General features: G+C 47.5%; 1 protein-coding gene across 1 annotated transcript in view; it reads right to left on the bottom strand.

The window, feature by feature from the left end:
• VPS26C (VPS26 endosomal protein sorting factor C) overlaps positions 1-14179 on the bottom strand; it is a 29171-nt gene extending 14992 nt beyond the window's left edge. The window contains exons 1-2 of the mRNA XM_080655937.1: positions 14063-14179; positions 223-366 (exon numbers count right to left, since the gene is read on the bottom strand). Of these exons, the coding sequence (XP_080512063.1) occupies positions 223-366; positions 14063-14119 (201 nt within the window). The 5' untranslated portion in view covers positions 14120-14179. The remainder of the gene's footprint in view (positions 1-222; positions 367-14062) is intronic.
• Between the last annotated feature and the right edge of the window lie 4613 nt (positions 14180-18792).

Genomic DNA, 18792 nt, shown 5'->3' with positions numbered 1-18792 from the left:
GCCGGCTCAGCCCTTACCGCTCTCCGGCTCCTACCCAACTGGAATAAAGCAAGCTGCTTCCAATCTCAGGATCTATTCAGAATCAGCTGCCCTAGTTTGCAGTTTGGCTAGTAAGTATTGAAAGTGTGACTGTCACCACACTACTAAAATACCAACAGACAACCAGTGACCACCACCGCGAACAGGCGCACTGCACTGATGCTGTGCACCCAGCACTCCTACCTTCACGGAGTTGTAGAAAGCTTCGAACACACCCACGCTCTTGGCGCTGAGCTGGAGGTTCACGGTGCCTTCCACGGTCAGGGAGAGGCCCTGGTGCTGCACGGGGTCCTTCCCACTGATGACCACCACGCCCGAGAGCATCTCCTGGGAGAGGAGAGGAGGCAGCCACCCGTCAAACGAGGAGGTCCCTTCAGCCACCTTGTTCATTAGCAAAAGCAAGCCTCTTTCACAATCAATTTGTTCAAAGATGCAGACATTCACCAAGCACTCACTACAGATCAGACTCCAGGAGGCCAGGTGAGAAGGGCCCCGGGTGGGTGGGGTCGGGTGAGGTGGGGGTGGGCACTGATAATTACAGGGCAGGCTGGGCACACAATCTCATCCCATCCCAGCCTTCCAGACACATCTTCATTTCCGGCTGGGAGAGTCCCAACAAAGGTCTGAATTCAAAAGGGCAGAGAAGGGCCTGGGGCGAACGGCAGGGTCCCCCCACGTGAATGGCAGCGCTCTCTTCAGAAGGAAAGCAATAAAATAAAACCCTTGTCTCGAGGTTCTCTCTCGAGGATGCTGACGAAAGTGACTGCCCATTTCCACGTGCAAGAGTAATTTAACACAGCGTCAGCGCAGCGGGCCTCCCTGGGGAGCCCAAGAGGTTATCTACACAGCACGGGAGGCAGCTGGCATCTTCACCGGACAGCTTCCTGTCCCTCCACATCCGGTCATCGGGCGAACGTTCAAGGCCAACGCCCCTGGTTCACAAATCGTTTCCCATCATCGCCATTTATCTGAAGATAACTACCAAGTGAGACAATATGGACATTCACTACATTCTCTCATGCGTGGCAGTTCCTTTCTGTCCACAGAACTTCACAGTTTCAATGTGCTCCGGGTGAGGTTGGGGGGTATGAAGAGGAAAAGGAAGTTGAAGAGATTAAACAGCAGCACCCAGAACAGAGATTCCACAATAAATACAAAACAATGCGTTTCTTAAATGACCTTCAGAAATGTAGCGTGACTGTTGCCAAACCGTAACATGACATAAAGTTGACAACAAAACTAGAAAAAAAGAAAAGAAAGACAGGAAAAATGACCTGCAGTTCAAAGCATTAAAAACACATCTGTCCTGTTGGTGTTTAAATCTGTCTGCCTTCTACTTCCTCTAGTCACTAGAGAAAAAGCTTTCACCAAGTCCCCCCCTTGGGCGGAACTCTGGAAGGCGGCCTCAGTATTAAATGTGCTGGGTCCTGCGTCTTTCTCACTCCCCACCTCACAGCCCTGAAGTCTGAGCAAAAACAAACACTAGCATCTCCATTTTAAGCAGAATTGAAGGAGTAGAGCTCTTAATGTAAAAAGCTCATGAGCAAATTTAAATGAAAATTCCTCTGAAATGGCTTTTAAATTTAATTAAAATTAGTTCTGTTAAGTTTTGTATAACCCAAACCAAACAAACCTAACTTTCAAAAATTTAAATCCACCAGTATATATATATATATTTTTAATATATTTTATTGATTTTTTACAGAGAGAAAGGGAGAGGGATAGAGAGTTAGAAACATCGATGAGAGAGAAACATCCATCAGCTGCCTCCTGCACACCCCCCGCTGGGTATGTGCCCGCAACCAAGGTACATGCCCTTGACCGGAATAGAACCTGGGACCCTTGAGTCTGCAGGCCGACGCTCTATCCACTGAGCCAAACCGGCCAGGGCTCCACCAGTATATTTTTTAAAACACACTTCAGCCCTCGCCAGTTTGGCTCAGTGGATAGAGCATAGGCCTGCAGACTGAAGGGTCCCAGGTTCGATTCCAGCTGAGGGCACATGCCTGGGTTGCAGGCTTGATCCCGGGTGGGGGGGCATGCAGGAGGCAGCCGATAGATGATTCTCTCTCATCACTGATGTTTCTTTCTAACCCTCTCCCTTTCTCTCTGAAATCAATAAAAATATATTTAAATAAAACAATACACACTTCACTGGTATGTCCCGGAAATAAAATGAGACAAAATAATTTCATAAACATTATCAATTAACACAACGGCGCGTGAGGGAAGTTCTGCTTCTACTCAATCAGGACACGCTCCGGGAGCCTCCTGGGACGGGGACGGGCTGGCCGCGGGCTGGCATTTGATAGCCAGGCGCCTGGGGAACCTCCCCGGTCCCTACTGCACAAGGACAAGGCAGTGAAGTACCTTGGGAGCGAGCAGAGTAAGTACTTCCTGCCCCAAGGGACTCTCTTGTCATTCTTTGATTTTAATTAAGAAAGAATACAGTGGAGAGACTACAACATTAATACAATATTTGTAGATAAACTAGACATTCTAACAATATACAGGTCTAGTCAGCTCCTGCCAACAAAAGGAAGATACAGAATTTGTCCAAGAACAGCCAACGAGCCAAGAATTTTAGAAACAGAAGACATATGTACTACTACTTGTAATACTTCAATTAAAAAGATAATTAAAAAAAGTAAAATATATCTTTAAAGTATAAAAAAAAACAAAGAATTTTAGAAACAGAAGATATTTCAACAAGTTAAGACTCACAGTAATGAGAAAACAATCCTTTTCTCTTTTTTATTTTTAAATATGTTTTTTTATTGATTTTTTACAGAGAGGAAGGAAGAAGGATAGATAGTCAGAAACATCGATGAGAGAGAAACATCGATCAGCTGCCTCTTGCACACCTCCTACTGGGGATGTGCCCGCAACCAAGTTACATGCCCTTGACCGGAATCGAACCTGGGACCTTTCAGTCCACAGGCTGACGCTCTATCCACTGAGCCAAACCGGTTTTGGCCCTTTTCTCTTTTTAATTGAGCTATAATTGATATATGACATTGTGTTAGTATTAGGTATACCAGGCAATTCTTGATTAATCCTGGCAAAGGAGGACAGAATGAACTTGAATATTAAATGAAATTGAATATAAATTAAGGAGAACTTCCCGCAGACTTGTGTCTAGACTCTTGACAAGGAGAAAACAGTGCCCATTCTTCCCCCAACACAGTAAGTGGAGGTTCTTCAACTGAGGCCATGACTTCAAAGAGAGGCCACTCAGACTTAAGGATGGCAATGAACCCCAGAAACGATGTACAAAGCCATGGGCATGCGCGCTATGTTTTAGGAAGAAGAGCCATAGCGTTTGGCCTCTCAATCAAGGAGGCCCTTGACCTGAGAAAGATCAAGAAACACGGGTAAGAGAGATGCAGGCCACACACGTGTGCACACACAAGACAAAGTAACAGATCCTAGTGCTTCTGACTACACATCTTGGCTCTGAAGAGGGCCTTGGCCTGAGCTATGTCAGAGGGGCCAGCAAGCAGCCTGGGGTCCCACCAGCTCTGTGAAACCTTACCCCTCTGCGAGGTGAGGCGTTCCGGCAGCCACACCATACGGCGCTTCTGCAAATCAATGCAAGTCTTTGTCCCAAAGGAGCCATGTCTAGAGAAAGGTCCCAACAGCCGCCTTCAACCACAGACCGAAAGATGAGGCTGGAACAGGGCGTTCAGAGGCGACTGTCACCCCGCCTTCAGCCATGCCGGCTTCCTCAGCAGAAACCACGACCCTGAGGGTGGTAAAGGGAGCCCTTTTCTAACTGTGTCTTCTCTAAATGTAAAAGGCCACTACCAACTACACAACGTTTTTCTTTCTTGTTCTTGGGAATGAAATACCAAACCCATAATTAGACTCTGGGTTTGAAGATGTTGACATCAACTCAGCATCCCCCCACCTTCCTGGAAATTATCCAACAGAATAAGAAACAAAACCACAAACTCCATTTTTGGCGAAGCAAAAAACCAGTTAAATACCATGGAATGGGTGGAGGAGCTCCAAAGAGTGAAGATGGGGGCACACAGGCAGCAAGAAGCCAAACAAGGCCCCTGGCTGTAGAAACAGCTTCTGAAGGTGAGGGCTCGCTGGGGAAGCTGGTCAGGCTTTAAGGAGCAGAGGAGGCAGACCCCAATGAAGAACCCTACACCTGGGCCCCAAGCAGGAAGCAGTCCTCTGTCTGCAGCAGTGGGAGGCACTGAGGCCTCTGCACTGTGAGAACCTCCCCCAGCTGCTTATCTCACAGGCAGAAGTAGAGGTAGATTCAACAAGGTCACATAGAAAACCTCAGTTGGCTTGGTCTAGGAATACATTCATCTCCTACAAGAAGGTGACGTTAAAAGAACCAGCAGAGCCCTGGACGGATAGCTCATCTGGTTAGAGTGTCGTCTGGAGATGCCAAGGTTTTGAGTTGGATCCCCAGTCAGGGCATATACAAGAATCAACCAATGAATGCATTAGTAAGTGGAACAACAAGTCAATGCCTCTCTCTCTCTCTTCCTCTAAAATCAATAAAAACCCTATTTTTTAAAAATTGAAACTCATGAATTTTGAACCTAGTGAACTGGTTAACTATTAACAAAATAAATCAATCTTACGGAGTGAGTGCCCTCTAGTCTTAAATGTACAATATTCTAAGCCCCTTAAACTTTGGTAACTTGTCCGGCTGGCGTGGCTCAGTGGTTGAGCGTCGACCTATGAACCAGGTCATGGTTCGATCCCCAATCAGAGCACATGCCCGGGTTGTGGGCAGTTGTAGGCTAAGTCCCCAGTGTGGGACGTGCAGAAGGCAGCCGATCAATGATTCTCTCATCATTGATATTTCTATCTCTCTCTCCCTCTCCCTTCCTCTCTGAAATCAATAAAAAATATATTTTTTAAAAAAATTTTGGTAACTTATGGGCATAGTGGTCTTGCTCGGAAGAGATGTCAAGATTGCATGCTACAAAGTCCCATTTCTCTGGATTATCTCTTTGGACTTGAACACAACAGCCAGAGAAGTGAAAGCCTCTAAGTTTGTCCCAGACATTCTCTCTCCAATGTCTTCCCTTCCTGATGGTCCCGGCAGCATGATGTGCCACAAGAGCCGCTGCTGTTCCCAGGAGTCCTCTGTGCACCTGAACAAGTCCGTCCTTCCTAACGCTTCAGAAACACTTAGACTCACCTGGACTCTTACTCCACATTGGTCTAGAGATCACGTACATCAACAGTGAGCTGCCCTTTCATTTACTGACAGAATCAAATGCATTAATTAACCACAATTAAAAAAAATCGTAAGTCAAGGTGGGAAAACACAAGTTGGACAAGTAATTGCTTGTTGAAACGCTCTAGTCTTCCTAGTGGCACTCAGAGACCCATTTTGGTTGGAAACGAAAATCAGAAGCATTCGCGATTTCAGCTTGTTAGGTTTCCCCTCTCCACTATGCTGTGTATCAACTGTTTCCCATCTTGTGTGACAAATACGCGATCACCAGATTTCTCCAGGTAGTAAGTAATGGCCAATATTATGTGGTGTTGACTAGAAAAGAGAATTTTGAAGAGAATGTATTGTCTCTAACCTGTCATTAAAATGGGGGTAATGCTACCTAGCAATCCCATTTCCAGATTGTAGTCAAGTGAAAGGAAAGATTACGTTCATACAAAAATCTGTTCACAAATGTTTCTAGGAGCTTTATTCAAAATCACCCAAATGTCCCTCAATGTGTAAATGGATGAAAAGTGGCACATCCATACAAGGGAAGATGACTCAGCATTAAAAACAAGCATGTCAAACATGCGGCCCACAACGAATATTTTTGTGGCCCCACAAAGAATATTTTTGTGGCCCAGCCAATATAACGGTATGTAAGAAATGTTTTAATAAAAATTTCATAATTTTTACAATATCCTATTATACATAACTAGTGGCCCGGTGCACGGATTTGTGCACCAGTAGGGTCCCTCAGCCTGGCCTGCAGGGATTGGGCCAAAGCCAGCTCTCTGGCATCCCCCAAGGGGTCCTGGATTGCGAGAGGGAGGTTCTCAGGTGATGCACCCCGCAATCGGGCTCCCTCCTCTCTGGTTCCGGGTACGTCACCCAAGAACCGCAGCTGCCAAGTCACTGCAGCTCGGCAGCTCCTGCGTTGAGCATCTGCCTCCCGGTGGTCAGTGTACGTCATGGCTACTGGTCGGAGTGTCTGCTCCCTGGTGGTCACTGCACTGGCTCGTGGGCTGGTTGGCTTTTATATATATAGATTATTAACAACAAACTACAATGTTCGCTAGTGACTGATTACTATAATTGTGTTGCATTCATTTCCCTTATGTGCCTTACATGCAGGCGCACCATTTCTCTCCACTAATACCAGCAGCAAATATTTTAGCAGCCGATGGCCACATCATTAGTCTTGGACTGACTTGTTTGGTGTACGCAACAGAAAACATTTCACTTTTGGAGAACAAGAAATATAGGTTTATTTGCGTTACACTTAATAATTTGTGCAGTTATTCAGTGTCTGGTAAGTTAATGTTCAAGAAAATATTAATTTTTATTAAAATGTTCTATTATTTTATGTTAACAATGACTCATTTATTTCAGCCCTTTGTATTCAGCATGTCTCTATCGAAATAAACCTACGTTTCTATGAAAATTGAAGCTTTTGTTTTTTTGCAGCCCACATAAACTTAAATCTTATTTATTTGGCCCGTGTTAGCCTTTGAGTTTGACATGCTTGATTAAAAAGGAACACACTAGTAATACACACAGCAATTTGAATGAGTCTCAAAGTACTGTGCTTATCGACAAAGCCAGATTCAAAAGCGAACATATCATATAATCATATTTATGCCATTCTGAAAAACTACAGGGATCAAAAAGAGTCAGTGCCTGCCAGGACTAGTGGAGGGCACAGGGAATTTTGGGGGGTGGCAAAACTGTTCCACATCGTGACTGTGATGGTGCTTACAGTGTCAAAGAACTGTGCACTGAAAAGAGGGATCTACTGTATGTGATGTACCTCAACTGAAAAGCCCACAGGGACAATCAAGTTAAAAGGATATACACTTATACTACTTTCTTGACAACAGGGTCATATTCTAAAAGTGATTAATATTTAGCCCCGATGCGGCTCAGTGGTTGAGTGTCAACCCATGAACCAGGAGGTCATGGTTTAATTCCTGGTCAGGGCACATGCCTGGGTTGTGGGCTTGATCTCCAGTAGGGGCGTGCAGGAAGCAGCTGATCAATGATTCTCTCTTATCACTGATGTTTAGCTCTCTCTCCCTCTCTGAAATCAATAAAAATATAATTAAAAAAAAAACAAAACAAAAACTCCCAGAACATAGCTGAAGTCAAATGGAAAGCGGGTGAAAAACCAGCTTCAAGTGACAGTTTCCTGGAACATGCCTGTGCTAAAGGGCAGATGGCAGATAAGCCACCGTGAGAGGACAGGCCGGGGTGACAGAAGGCTGCAGAGGGCAGGCCAGGGGGAGAGGGGGCTGCAGAGGGCAGGCCAGGGGGAGAGGGGGCTGCGGAGGGCAGGCCAGGGGGAGAGGGGGCTGCAGAGCCGAGGGAGGAAAGGTACAGTTAGAGTGATGGGAGTAAGAAGGGTCAAGGAGGGGTCAGCTAGGCCCAAAGGACAGTGGGGAGTGGGAGGCACATGGTTCAGAGGAACAGGAAGACCAGGGTCAGGCAAGATGGTGACAGCAGCGACCAGCTATAGAACAGACCAGCTGGGCTCTGCTGCCTCAGGCCGGGAGCAGTGGGAACGGGGTCGGTGAGGGGGATTCACAGGAGGAGGAGAGGGGCCATCTCTCCCACAAAATGAGATCCTGCAGCAGCACCGCTAGGAGTCCAGTGGCTTGGGGACAATCACCCTAGGAACTGGCGGAAGGCAGAGGCTGCCACACAGGGCTGAACCCAGGATGGTGCGAGGTCAGGAGGTCTGGCCTTGGGACTTGGCATCGGGAGGAAGGCAGAGAAAAATCCATCCACCCTGCCAAAGTCCAGAGCCTGCCAGGGTCGAGTGCCCGTGACGTGCTGAGACTCACCAGAGGCTGCGGAGTCTGGAAACTGACACACCACAGTGGCCAGGAGGCTTACCGATGCTCAGGCCCGCACAAGGTCCGAGGCACCAAACGGAGAACTACAGAATAACTGTACTACATCCCCGCTTTCCAACAGGCCTTGGCTAACTCTGAAAATGCCTCTCATGCATGATGTAAGGGTTAGGGTATGATTTAGGAGACAAACCTTTTCAGGAGAATTTGATATGAGTGTGAAGGGAGACCCACTTCAAGTTTAGAAGACTGTTTTCTAAAGGTTCACACCTCCCACAAAATGAGATCCCTCCCAGCTCCAAGATTTGTATTTTTACATTTTTTAATTCATTTCAGAGAGCGAGCGAGCGAGAAAGAAAGCATCAAATTGCCGTTCCACTTATTTATGCATTCATTGGTTGATTCATGTATGTGCCCCGACTGGGGATCAAACCCGCAACCGTGGCTTATTGGACCAACGCTCCAATCAACTGAGCTACCTGGCCAGGGCTTCAAAGATCTATATTTTTACACCCTAAGTCCTTGCTACAGCAGTCACTATAATTGACCATTTATGTATCAAGAATCCAGTAAGATGAAGTCAAACAGGCTTTTATTTTTTCAGACCATTCTAGCTTTGCGATTTTTCTTCATAACAATGAACTGATGTGTGTAGGAATTTTCTTTGTGGCAACAGCAATGAGCCCCCAGTACATAAATCCCTCATCACTGTAACCTGGCTCTGCTGGGCAGTAAATCTCTTAGTTATGTTCTTCACAACCATAATATTTAAAAGTGCCGTTTTCATGAGTACGCGTGCCAGGATTAAAGAATGTTAAACATTCTGAATTTATAAAAACAAATGAAGTGTATTTACATTACAAAAAGATTTACTGCAGGGTTCTCTTAACTGATAAGCTCCTCTGGCGGGCCCACTGAAGTAACATAATCCACAACGCATCTGAGTCGAACTCCCTGGTCAAGAACACATCTACTGCACCAAGCAAAGAAGGACACAGCAACCCCAAAACCACTCAGCTTCAGTGCCAACAATGCGGTCATCTATCTGATCGCCTGGGTCACTGGCCCTCCTTCCTCCAAGTCCACCAGGAAGGGACATCCCAAAACCAGTACAGCATCTGATAAGCTCTAACTGTGCCACGTGCAGCGTACAGAACAACTTAATTTACACTGGGCAGCCAGGCCATGCTGAGTGTGAAAAGACATCGTGGAAAAGCTTAATGGTACCTCTACCACCTACCACTGGAGTCAGAACCTATAAAAAATGTCTCTTAAAAAGACTTACCTTTCAATATTGACATACACTATTGTATTCGTTTTGGGTGGACAGCATTGCGACTAGACATTTCTATACCTTACAAAGTGATCGCCCCAGTAAGTCCAGTGCCGACCTGGCAGCATACGTAGGTATTACAGTATTATTGACCATATTCCCTATCCTGTACTTGGCATCCCTGTGACTATTTTATAACTGGCAATTTGTGCTCTATAATAAATGTTTTAAAACACTATCTCATTTAATCCTCACAACAAACCCTCTGAGTGGGCGTCATCTCCATCCCACAGATGAGAATTAGGACCCAGAGAAGGCAGAGTCCTGCACTTCAGAATGAAAGGGCACGATTTCTACTGTTTGCTCCTATCGGTGCTCTTGCGTATCACTGAATTCTGAGCCTCAGTCTTTTCAGCCATAACGTGGGGGGAAATGCCGCCTCTCCAGGATCTGTGAGGATGAAAGCACTGTGGGTTGGAAAGGGCTATGCTAGTTTACGTCATTATAAAACAATGTTAAGTCCTCGCATTGGGAAATCACAACTTCAGCTGGAAATACGGGATCAGGGAATTTTTATCACATTCCCGATTGCATCATACCATCCGTGGGGCTCCGGAAACACAAGTCAAGTTTCTGGACTCAATGGGAGGGACTCTCAGGGAGAAGACACCACAGGTGCATGTTACACACAAATCACAGGGCCTGCGCTTGCCATCAATGCGCCAAATCCTTCTTAACTGAGTCTGTACCAGTGGTGCAGAGATGTTCAGAGGAAACTTAGACTCAAAACTGGATTCGAGCATGGTCACCTCAATGAAGCCCAGCTCCCTTTCCCCGAATGACTGACTACACCTGCTTCGTGCCCCTCACATATCACACATGCACTTTATCCGTATTTATCTATTTTTTATTTTCCAAATTTATCTTTCTCTACTGGCCTGTAGGCCTCAGGAGATCAGTAAACATTGGTTGAATGGATTTGTTTTGATTAAGTTACAATAGAAAAAAAGAATGAGATTGATGAAGATGTATTAAGGAAAGGCATCCAAGACAAAGACACATTGTTAAGCAAAAAGAACAAGGGGTGTGTGTGTGTGTGTGTGTGTGTGTGTGTGTGTGTGTGTACATACACATGTACACCTGTTATTCATAAGAAATGTCTGGAATAGAACACAAGTTTCAGTGGATACCCAGAGACAGAAAAGAGGGTCAGCAAGAGGAAGGAAAGACTTACCTTCTCACTTCCAGCCTTCTGTAAAATGTTAAGTTGTTAATCTGGCACATATGTTTATATTTTTAAAAATTATTCAATTGTGATAAAACAACAACAAAACTCCATCATTTTGTGAGTGAGCATCCTTTTCTAGGGAAAAACCCAAATGTCAAGATTAAAATCCAAGCGTAACCTACGTTCTCCGGTGACAAACAGAACCAAAGCCATCTTCAAATGCTTCCACAACTAAGATACTCTAAACACGGTACAGAATCATCTGAGTAGAAGTCATAGCGGTTGTTACTGAAATATTGCAATGCTTTTTACAGCACTCTTAGGAAATTAATAACAACTATTTCTACATTAAAAATTTACCCTTTTGCATAAAAATGGCCACTCTTAGGGAGGAGAATAATAGTGCTGGATGGACACGCTCTGAAATCTGACTTGAGCTGACACTGACTCTCGTGAGTTGTAACCTTGGGCAAATTCCTCAACCTGTGCAGGCCTCGGTTTCCTCATTGGTAAAGTGGGAGTGAGATGACAAAACCCCACACCAGTGTCTGCCAGGTCCTCAGTAAAACATAAGACTGTACTAGCTGGTTACATGGACAAACACAGTTCACTTCTGTAACAATCACTTATGACCTAAGGAACAGGCCAACATAGGTGGCAGCCACTTCAAGCAAACCATGAGAATTACAGGTACTGTGCTTGCCAAAGAGTCAAATCTTTAGGAAGTCAATCTTTACCGGTGCTGTTGAGGTGTCCAGAGAAAACTGAAAACCTGTATGTTGGTAATTCCACCTGCAGACACCCATGAGGAGGGAGGGTGGGAAAGAAAGGCCACGCTGCTCACAACCATGGTGCAAACTACGCTCAAAACATGCACCGTCCAAAGGCACTGAGACCTCATCAAGGGACTAGCCAGCAGAGGTCCTGCCACCTGGAGCTTAGGAAGCAGCCAGGACAGTGCTGGCCTCCTACTCCACCTACCCTGAACCACATCATAAGTCTAACACGTGAGTCACAGGCACGTATGTCAAGAGGTATACTTCTGTCAACCAATCAGATTAACTATATATATAAATATATATTTGGCTTTTAAAATATATACATATAGCCCAGTCGGTGTGGTTCAGTGGTTGAGCGTTGACCCATGAACCAAGAGGTCATGGTTCAAATCAGGTAGGGGGTTTGCAGGAAGCAGCTGATCGATGTTGATATTTCTCTCTCATTGATGTTTCTCTCTCTCCCTCTCCTTCCTCTCTCTAAAAAATCAATAAAAACATATTTTAAAAAATATATAGCAACCATCTATATGGAAGTTATACTGGTTTTTCTTTGACAATCGCCATGTAAGGTCTCCTTTAAAATGTATTTAGTGTAATTGCATTAGTGTCAAATGCATTAAGTGCAAAAGTGACTGAAGATTAAGAAACACTGCCATAAACCAATAGCTGCAGATTCCGGTCCTGATAATGGCACCAAAGAATGTGCACTCGATGGGCATAGCTGACACCACCTTCACCCGCCACCCACAGGAGTGGCCCCAGCTGGGTAAGACTTTCGGCTGGGTCAACTTCATGATTCCATTTCTTGCATCTTTTCTAAATGAGCTTTTTATTACTTGTACCATATTTTATTATCATTATTTTTGAATATACTTTTATTGACTTTAGAGAGGAATAGAGAGGAACCATTTATGGCTGGTCCATTTAAAATTTAGTAATTGTGGCACTTGACCTTTATATACTTCAGTATTCTCCTACTTAACCAACATATGAATGTCACATTCAGGAAATTTAATACCAATATAAAACTATTAATAGTCCACATTTAAATTTATCAAAAATTATGCCTTGTATTTGGTTGTCATATCCATTTAGTCTCTTAATCTAGGAAAATTCCTTTTTTCATGACATTGACATTTAAAAATATATATATTTTTATTGATTTCAGAGAGGAAGGGAGAGGGAGAGAGAGATAGAAACATCATGATGAGAGAGAATCATGGATGGGCTGCCTCCTGCACACCCCCCACTGGGGATTGAGCCCGCAACCCGGGCATGTGCCCTGACCAGGGATCGAACGGTGACCTCCTGGTTCATGGGTTGACGCTCAACCACTGAGCCACCGCGGCCAGGCAAGATGATGACATTTTTGAAGAATCCAGACCAGTTACTTCACAGAATATTCCCAATTCTGGATGGGCCCGATTGTTTCCTTATGAACGGATTTAGGTTCTTTTTGGCAGGAATACTGCATAGGTGAGTGGTGTCCTCCTCCGTGCATCATGCCAGAACCCTGTTATTACAGCAGAACGGACGCAGTCTCAGTGGTGATGGTAAGGTGTGGTGGTCACTGTTGGGCTTGATTAGGGTGATGACTACCAGATCCTTTCATTATAAACATGTTTTCCCTTTGCAATTAAGGTGACTGTTTGAGTGTAAATATCAGGTTTCCCCAATACCTTTGCACCCAAAGCTTTTAGCTATCCACTCATGATCTTTGCCTGGTGTTTTATTCTATCCCTTTTGAGACCTAGCTGCATTCACGTGACTGACCACTACTCTCAATTTCATTCCAGAGTGAGAGCAACTGGGATTTCAACCCTGGCTGCACAATGGAATCGTTGGTATCGCTGGGGTGGGACCTGGACAATCACATTAAAAAACAACAACCCAGGCCGAAACCGGTTTGGCTCAGTGGATAGAGCGTCGGCCTGCGGACTCAAGGGTCCCGGGTTCGATTCCGGTCAAGGGCATGTACCTTGGTTGCGGGCACATCCCCAGTGGGAGGTGTGCAGGAGGCAGCTGATCGATGTTTCTCTCTCATCGATGTTTCTAGCTCTCTATCCCTTTCCCTTCCTCTCTGTAAAATATCAATAAAATATATTAAAAAAAAACAAAAAAAAAACAACCCAGGGTGATGGATCCTGATGAAAAGTAAGGGTTGGTAATCCCCGAGGTAGAGGAACCTTGCAAAAGTTTCATTTTGCAAATAGAAAACTGAGGCCCGAGGAGGTTAAGCGGCCAGTGGCACAGAACTTAATGGCATCGTTAAGATTTTTTTTACTTGCATTTTAATATGCCATTCTTTCTGTATGCTATTCGAAGAATAAAACCAGAGAAATGAGTAACTTTTGTATAGTGTTAGAGCTGACCACAGCCTGAAGTGCATATTTCTGTTTCGAAGGTGAATTCTGCCTTTCTTCATTAGATCTCTGCAGAGGAGTGAGGTCTCAGTGCTCCCTGCGACAGCTCAAGCCCGGGCCCGAGGCGGAGCCGGAGGTCCAAGGAGCCCAGCGATGAGCACCGCAGCCCCGGCGCCGGCCCCTCGGGCCCGCACGCCCCCCGTCGGCCACTCTTCCGGGGGTGGGGGCCCTCGGTGGGGCAGCCAGCCGCGCGCCCCCGTCCCGCCCAGGGACACCCAGATGTGCGTGGAATCCTGTAAATGACAAAATCTGCAGGCCCGCCCACCCCACTTACCCCGGCATGATAAACCTTGTTCGCTCTTTTAATCTTAATGTCCAGGGAGGTCCCCATCCCGAAAACTCCGCGGCAGGCGCCACTTCCTGCCACACGTGACCCGAAGAGAAGCAGGAATGACCCGCCCCTCCCGCACGGGCCCCACCCCTTTCCTTTCTCCGTCGGCAGTTGCGTCACGTGATCTCGCGCCGGACGCCGGATCGATTCCCCGCCTTCCTCCTTCCGGCGCAGGGGCGTGCTGAGGGGGACCATCACTCTTCGTCACGCCCCCGCCGGGCGTGAGGGGCGGGACCAGAGTAGCCCCGCCCCTTCTCTAAAAACAGTCATAACGCCGGAAATGCCCTCCTTCCGCCGGTTTACTACAAGGATGGAGGAGGACTCTCCCGGCGTGCGCCGCGGCGGGGGCGGTGCCGGAGCCGCGTCGCGGGAACAGCCCGCAGCTGGGAGCCGAGGCTCCCGTCATGCTGTGCGCGCAGAGCCGCCGCGCTAGTGAGTTGGCTTGAAGGCATGTTAGCGGGGTGATGCGTTCCCTCCCCGTCTTCTTCCTCTCGTCCTCTCCAGTTCTCCCCCACTGTCTCCCAGGGGTTCTGAGGGCCCGCGGCCCCACACTCGAGGCCTGTAAAGCGCCGCTTGACGGGTGTCTCGGCGGCCCCAGCCCCGCCGCCGGGTCCGGGGCCAAGGTCTCGGGGAGCGCGGTGACCTCGCCTCCCTCCGAGCCGTGGCGCGGGGTCACCGGGCCCGGGGACTTGTGGGTACTCCCCCTGCGCGCGCCTGGAACGGGGTGTTGAATATTCATATTCGTGCGCAGAATGCGGGGAGGCGCGGCTCGCAGGCCTGGGTCCCGGCCGTGCGCGGCGGTGGGAACCAAAGCCGAGCGGACCTGCCTGGCTCCTCTTCATCCCCGGCCGGAGCTGACGGAACCTGACGCAGGTCGCACATTGTCTGGGGGGGGGCATTGCCTCCAGGCAGGGCAGCAATGCCGTGTTAGGCGACATGCTACGCCCATGGAAAGAAAATCCCTTGTACATGTTTTAAACACGGACATCTCCAGTAAGCAGAGAGGTAAATTGAAGGCGTACTAATGATTTCTTGAAATGCCAGGGTGCCGATACGTGCTTTAAACTGCATTACTTCCAGGATTACAAAAGAAATGTTCTGTAAAACGACTTAATGAATTAGTGTCCCGCGTGCCTCCCTCTCGAGAATGTAAGGTGTCTTATAAGACAGCCGTGACGGAGCAGTTGCTTTTGAAGGTTGCTACAAATGGTATTTCCCGATTTCCAGTTCTCAGTGTTCAGCTCCTCTCTGCCCTTAGGGCTTCCGTCTCTGCCTTGGCGATCTTCCTGCCAACTCCAACTCAGCAAATCTAAAACAGTTCATTAGGGACTTAGTCATCTCAGTCTGTCTGTTTGCAATTCAAGAGGTGGATCCCTCTCCACCCGTCTCACCCATCCTTTCCCACCGGTGAAATACCAACCGCAGTAGACAATGCAAGGAAACAGGAAATGAAACCAGGATCCACATTGGCTAGCCTTTTGCTTCGGCAAACCTGCTTTATGCTTAGTTTACCATGGAACATTTCCGGTTCCTCGAGGACAGGGGTGCCACATTGCACTCATCTCTGTAGGTTGTACACAGTCTTTATGGGATGCTGGTGCAGTGCAAAGAACCTCAGTTCCAGCAATTATCAGTGTAATCAGTTTTGCCATCATGGTGTGTGATGGCTTCCAAACATAAAACCACTTTTCTCCAATCACTGCTGTCTTCCAGCCCTTAACTACCCCTGGGTGATACTGGAACTTTCTGGCCAATTTCAGTTACTGAAAATCAGAACATGTCGAAGTGTCTGTCTCATGGCCTGAGTGGGCCCTGAGATCCTTAGGGCGGGAAGGTGCAGGGCATGGCTCCGGCTCTCAGACGCTTCCTCCATGTTTTCTTCAAGGCCTGGATGCTCTATGGAAGCGAGTATCTCTTAGCGGGCCAGCGCTGCAGTTCTCTTACCGCTAAGATACCTGCTTCTCCGGATGACTGGCCCTTTCATGGGGCACAAGATAAGAAGGCCTGGTGGTCCTTCTGTCCATAGTTTTAATGGGAGATCCAGCCCCAGCTTGATTTTTTCCCCATCCCATTGCCTGCACACAGCAGTTCTATCCCCAGTCTCCTGGGTGAGGGTCCAGCAAGACCATTTATCTTCCTAAGAGTCCATCTGCCTCATGAGAAATACACATTCTTGCCACACAAAAAGCTGGACTGGAGGGTGTCCCATGGCCTCTCCATTCTGTTACCTGGCTTTTTTTAAAACATTTTTATTGATTTCAGAGATAAAAGAGAGAGAGGCAGAAACATCAGTGATGAGAGAGAATCATTGCTCAGCTGCCTCCTGCACACCCCACACGGGATTGAGCCCGCAATCCAGGCATGTGCCCTGACCGGGAATTGAACCGTGACCTCCTGGTTCATGGGTCGATGCTCAACCACTGAGCCACGCCGGCCAGGCTCTGCCTTTAATCTTCTTGCTCCCTCATGAAACACACACAGGAAGAAATCAGCAAGGATGCTGACTAGACACATTTGCAAGCAGGGGATGGAACACCAGCTTCTCCTTCCACGTGGTCCCCACTGATAGGAGGACAGGTTATTTTACCTCCTCTCCTCCATCACTCCCCACCAGAAACACTGCCACAAGCCACCTGCCTCCTTTCATTCCTTCCCCTGCAACCTTGTAGAGACGGGAAAGGAGAGGGGTGGGGGAATATTTGGTGAAAACGGCTACATCCTCATCTTCTTACTAAGCCCTGGGGAAAGTCTATTGCAGGCACCTTTCGGTAGAAGATAGGGTGCTATGCCTTGCTTTCAGCTGTAAGCCTAGTGCTCCTTCTGGACAATAGGTCCCATTAAAGGTCTTTTGGGGGATACTGTGATACTCCCCCAAGACCTTTATTTCAGGGCTGAAGGCCATGCTTCTGAGCTGCTCAGAGTTTGGTCTCAACAGCTTTCAGCTCAGTCATTCTTCAGAAACTTACCCTCAGCTGAGGATAGCTGCTTTGCCCAAGGTCATGGTCCCTTCTAGAGGGTCAAGCCACATGTCATGAATGTAGTCCATGTGAAGACCTCTCCTCCTCACCCGAGTTTGGGACAACTCTGAAGGACAGTTCCAGCTCCAAAGGTCCCTATATTAGTATTTGTTGTGCAGAACAGATTACCATCACAATTAGTAGTCGAAAACAAGAAACATTTACTATCTCCTGCTATCTGTGGGTCAGGAAAGTAGTTGTAGCTTTAACCAGGGTTCTTGCTCTTGGTCTCAGTTGGTTACCATCAGTACGTTAGGGCCACAGGCATGTGAAGGCTTGGCTGGGGCTGTAGGGCCCACTTCCAAGATGGCTGTTGGCTGGAGGCCTTGGTTCCTCACCATGCGGGACTCTCCCCTGGCCGCTCCAGAGCCCTCTCAGTATGGCAGCTAACTTCTCCAGACCAGGCCATCCCAGGGCAGAGCCAGCAGGGCCTTGTATGGCCAAGCTCTGACTTCTCACATTCACTTTTCTTCTGGTCATTAGAAGGGAGTCACTAAATCCAGCCCACACTCAAGGGAAGGGGAATTTGGCTCCGCCTCTGGAAGGGAGCATCAAAACTGTAAACCACTCCACTCCCATTGGGGAACCTTGTGATTGCATCACAGTTCATCCTCTCCTTCTGCCCAACCTAATCCAGCTTCCTTCACCCCCACCCCTCCACACCTGTTGATCTGGAGAGCACCCCTAATGAGCACCCCTAATGTACTTCCTCCACTTGGACCTCTACCTCAGGCCTGCCTCCTGGCAACCCAACCTGCAGCACTAGCTTCCTGACTTGACTTCTCTGCGCCTCAGTTTCCCTCATCTGTAAAAAGATCTTATAATACTTCCATCGCAGGGAAGTTGACAAGATTCATGGCAGCTCATGTGTTTATCAACTACTTGTGGGCCAGGCACTGCTCTAAGCATTTTGAATGTTTTAATTTATTCCATCCTCACAACAGCCTTATAATTACTGTTTCCCTACCTTACAAAAGGAAAACCCTGAGACACAAAAAGTGCCATCCTCATTCAAGGCCATGCCACAACTAAGTGGCAGCCACCCACGTTGATTCCAGAGCTCACGTGTGCAGTCAGCAATCGCCATGATACATGTGTGTGCACAACAAACACCTGGGCTTACAGCAAGGGCCACAGGGTCTTCATTAAAAGACCGGGCAGCCTTAGCTGGTTTGGCTCAGTGGGTAGAGAGTTGGCCTGTGGACTGAAGGATCCTGGGTTCGAATCAGGTCAAGGGCACATGCCCAGTGTGGGGTGTGCAGGAGGCAGCCGATCAATGATTCTCTAATCACTGTTGTTTCTATCTCTTTCTCCCTCTCCCTTCCTCTCTGAAATAAAAGTATTTTTTAAAAAGACTGGGCAAAGGACTGCCAATAAATTGTAAAAAACAAGCAGGGGTACAATGTTATAGTCAAAGGTGACTGTTAAAAAGGAAACGGTCATTTTATCAATTGAGTAGAGGCCCGGTGCACAAAAATTCATGCACACGAGGGTCCCTCAGCCTGGCCTGCGCCCTCTTGCAGACAGGAGCCCTTAGGGGATGTTCGACTGAGCTTAAGCCACAGCCTGGCCTCCCTCTGTGGGAGGCAAGGCATGGGGGGCGCAGGCCAGTGAGGGGCTGGCCCCGCCCCCAGTTGTCCCTCCACCACCACTGGT

Source organism: Plecotus auritus, assembly GCF_963455305.1.
Source record: "Plecotus auritus genome assembly, chromosome: 2".
Lineage (NCBI taxonomy): Eukaryota > Metazoa > Chordata > Mammalia > Chiroptera > Vespertilionidae > Plecotus > Plecotus auritus.
The sequence above is the reverse complement of the archived record's forward strand: the minus strand, read 5'-3'. Positions and strand labels throughout refer to the sequence as shown.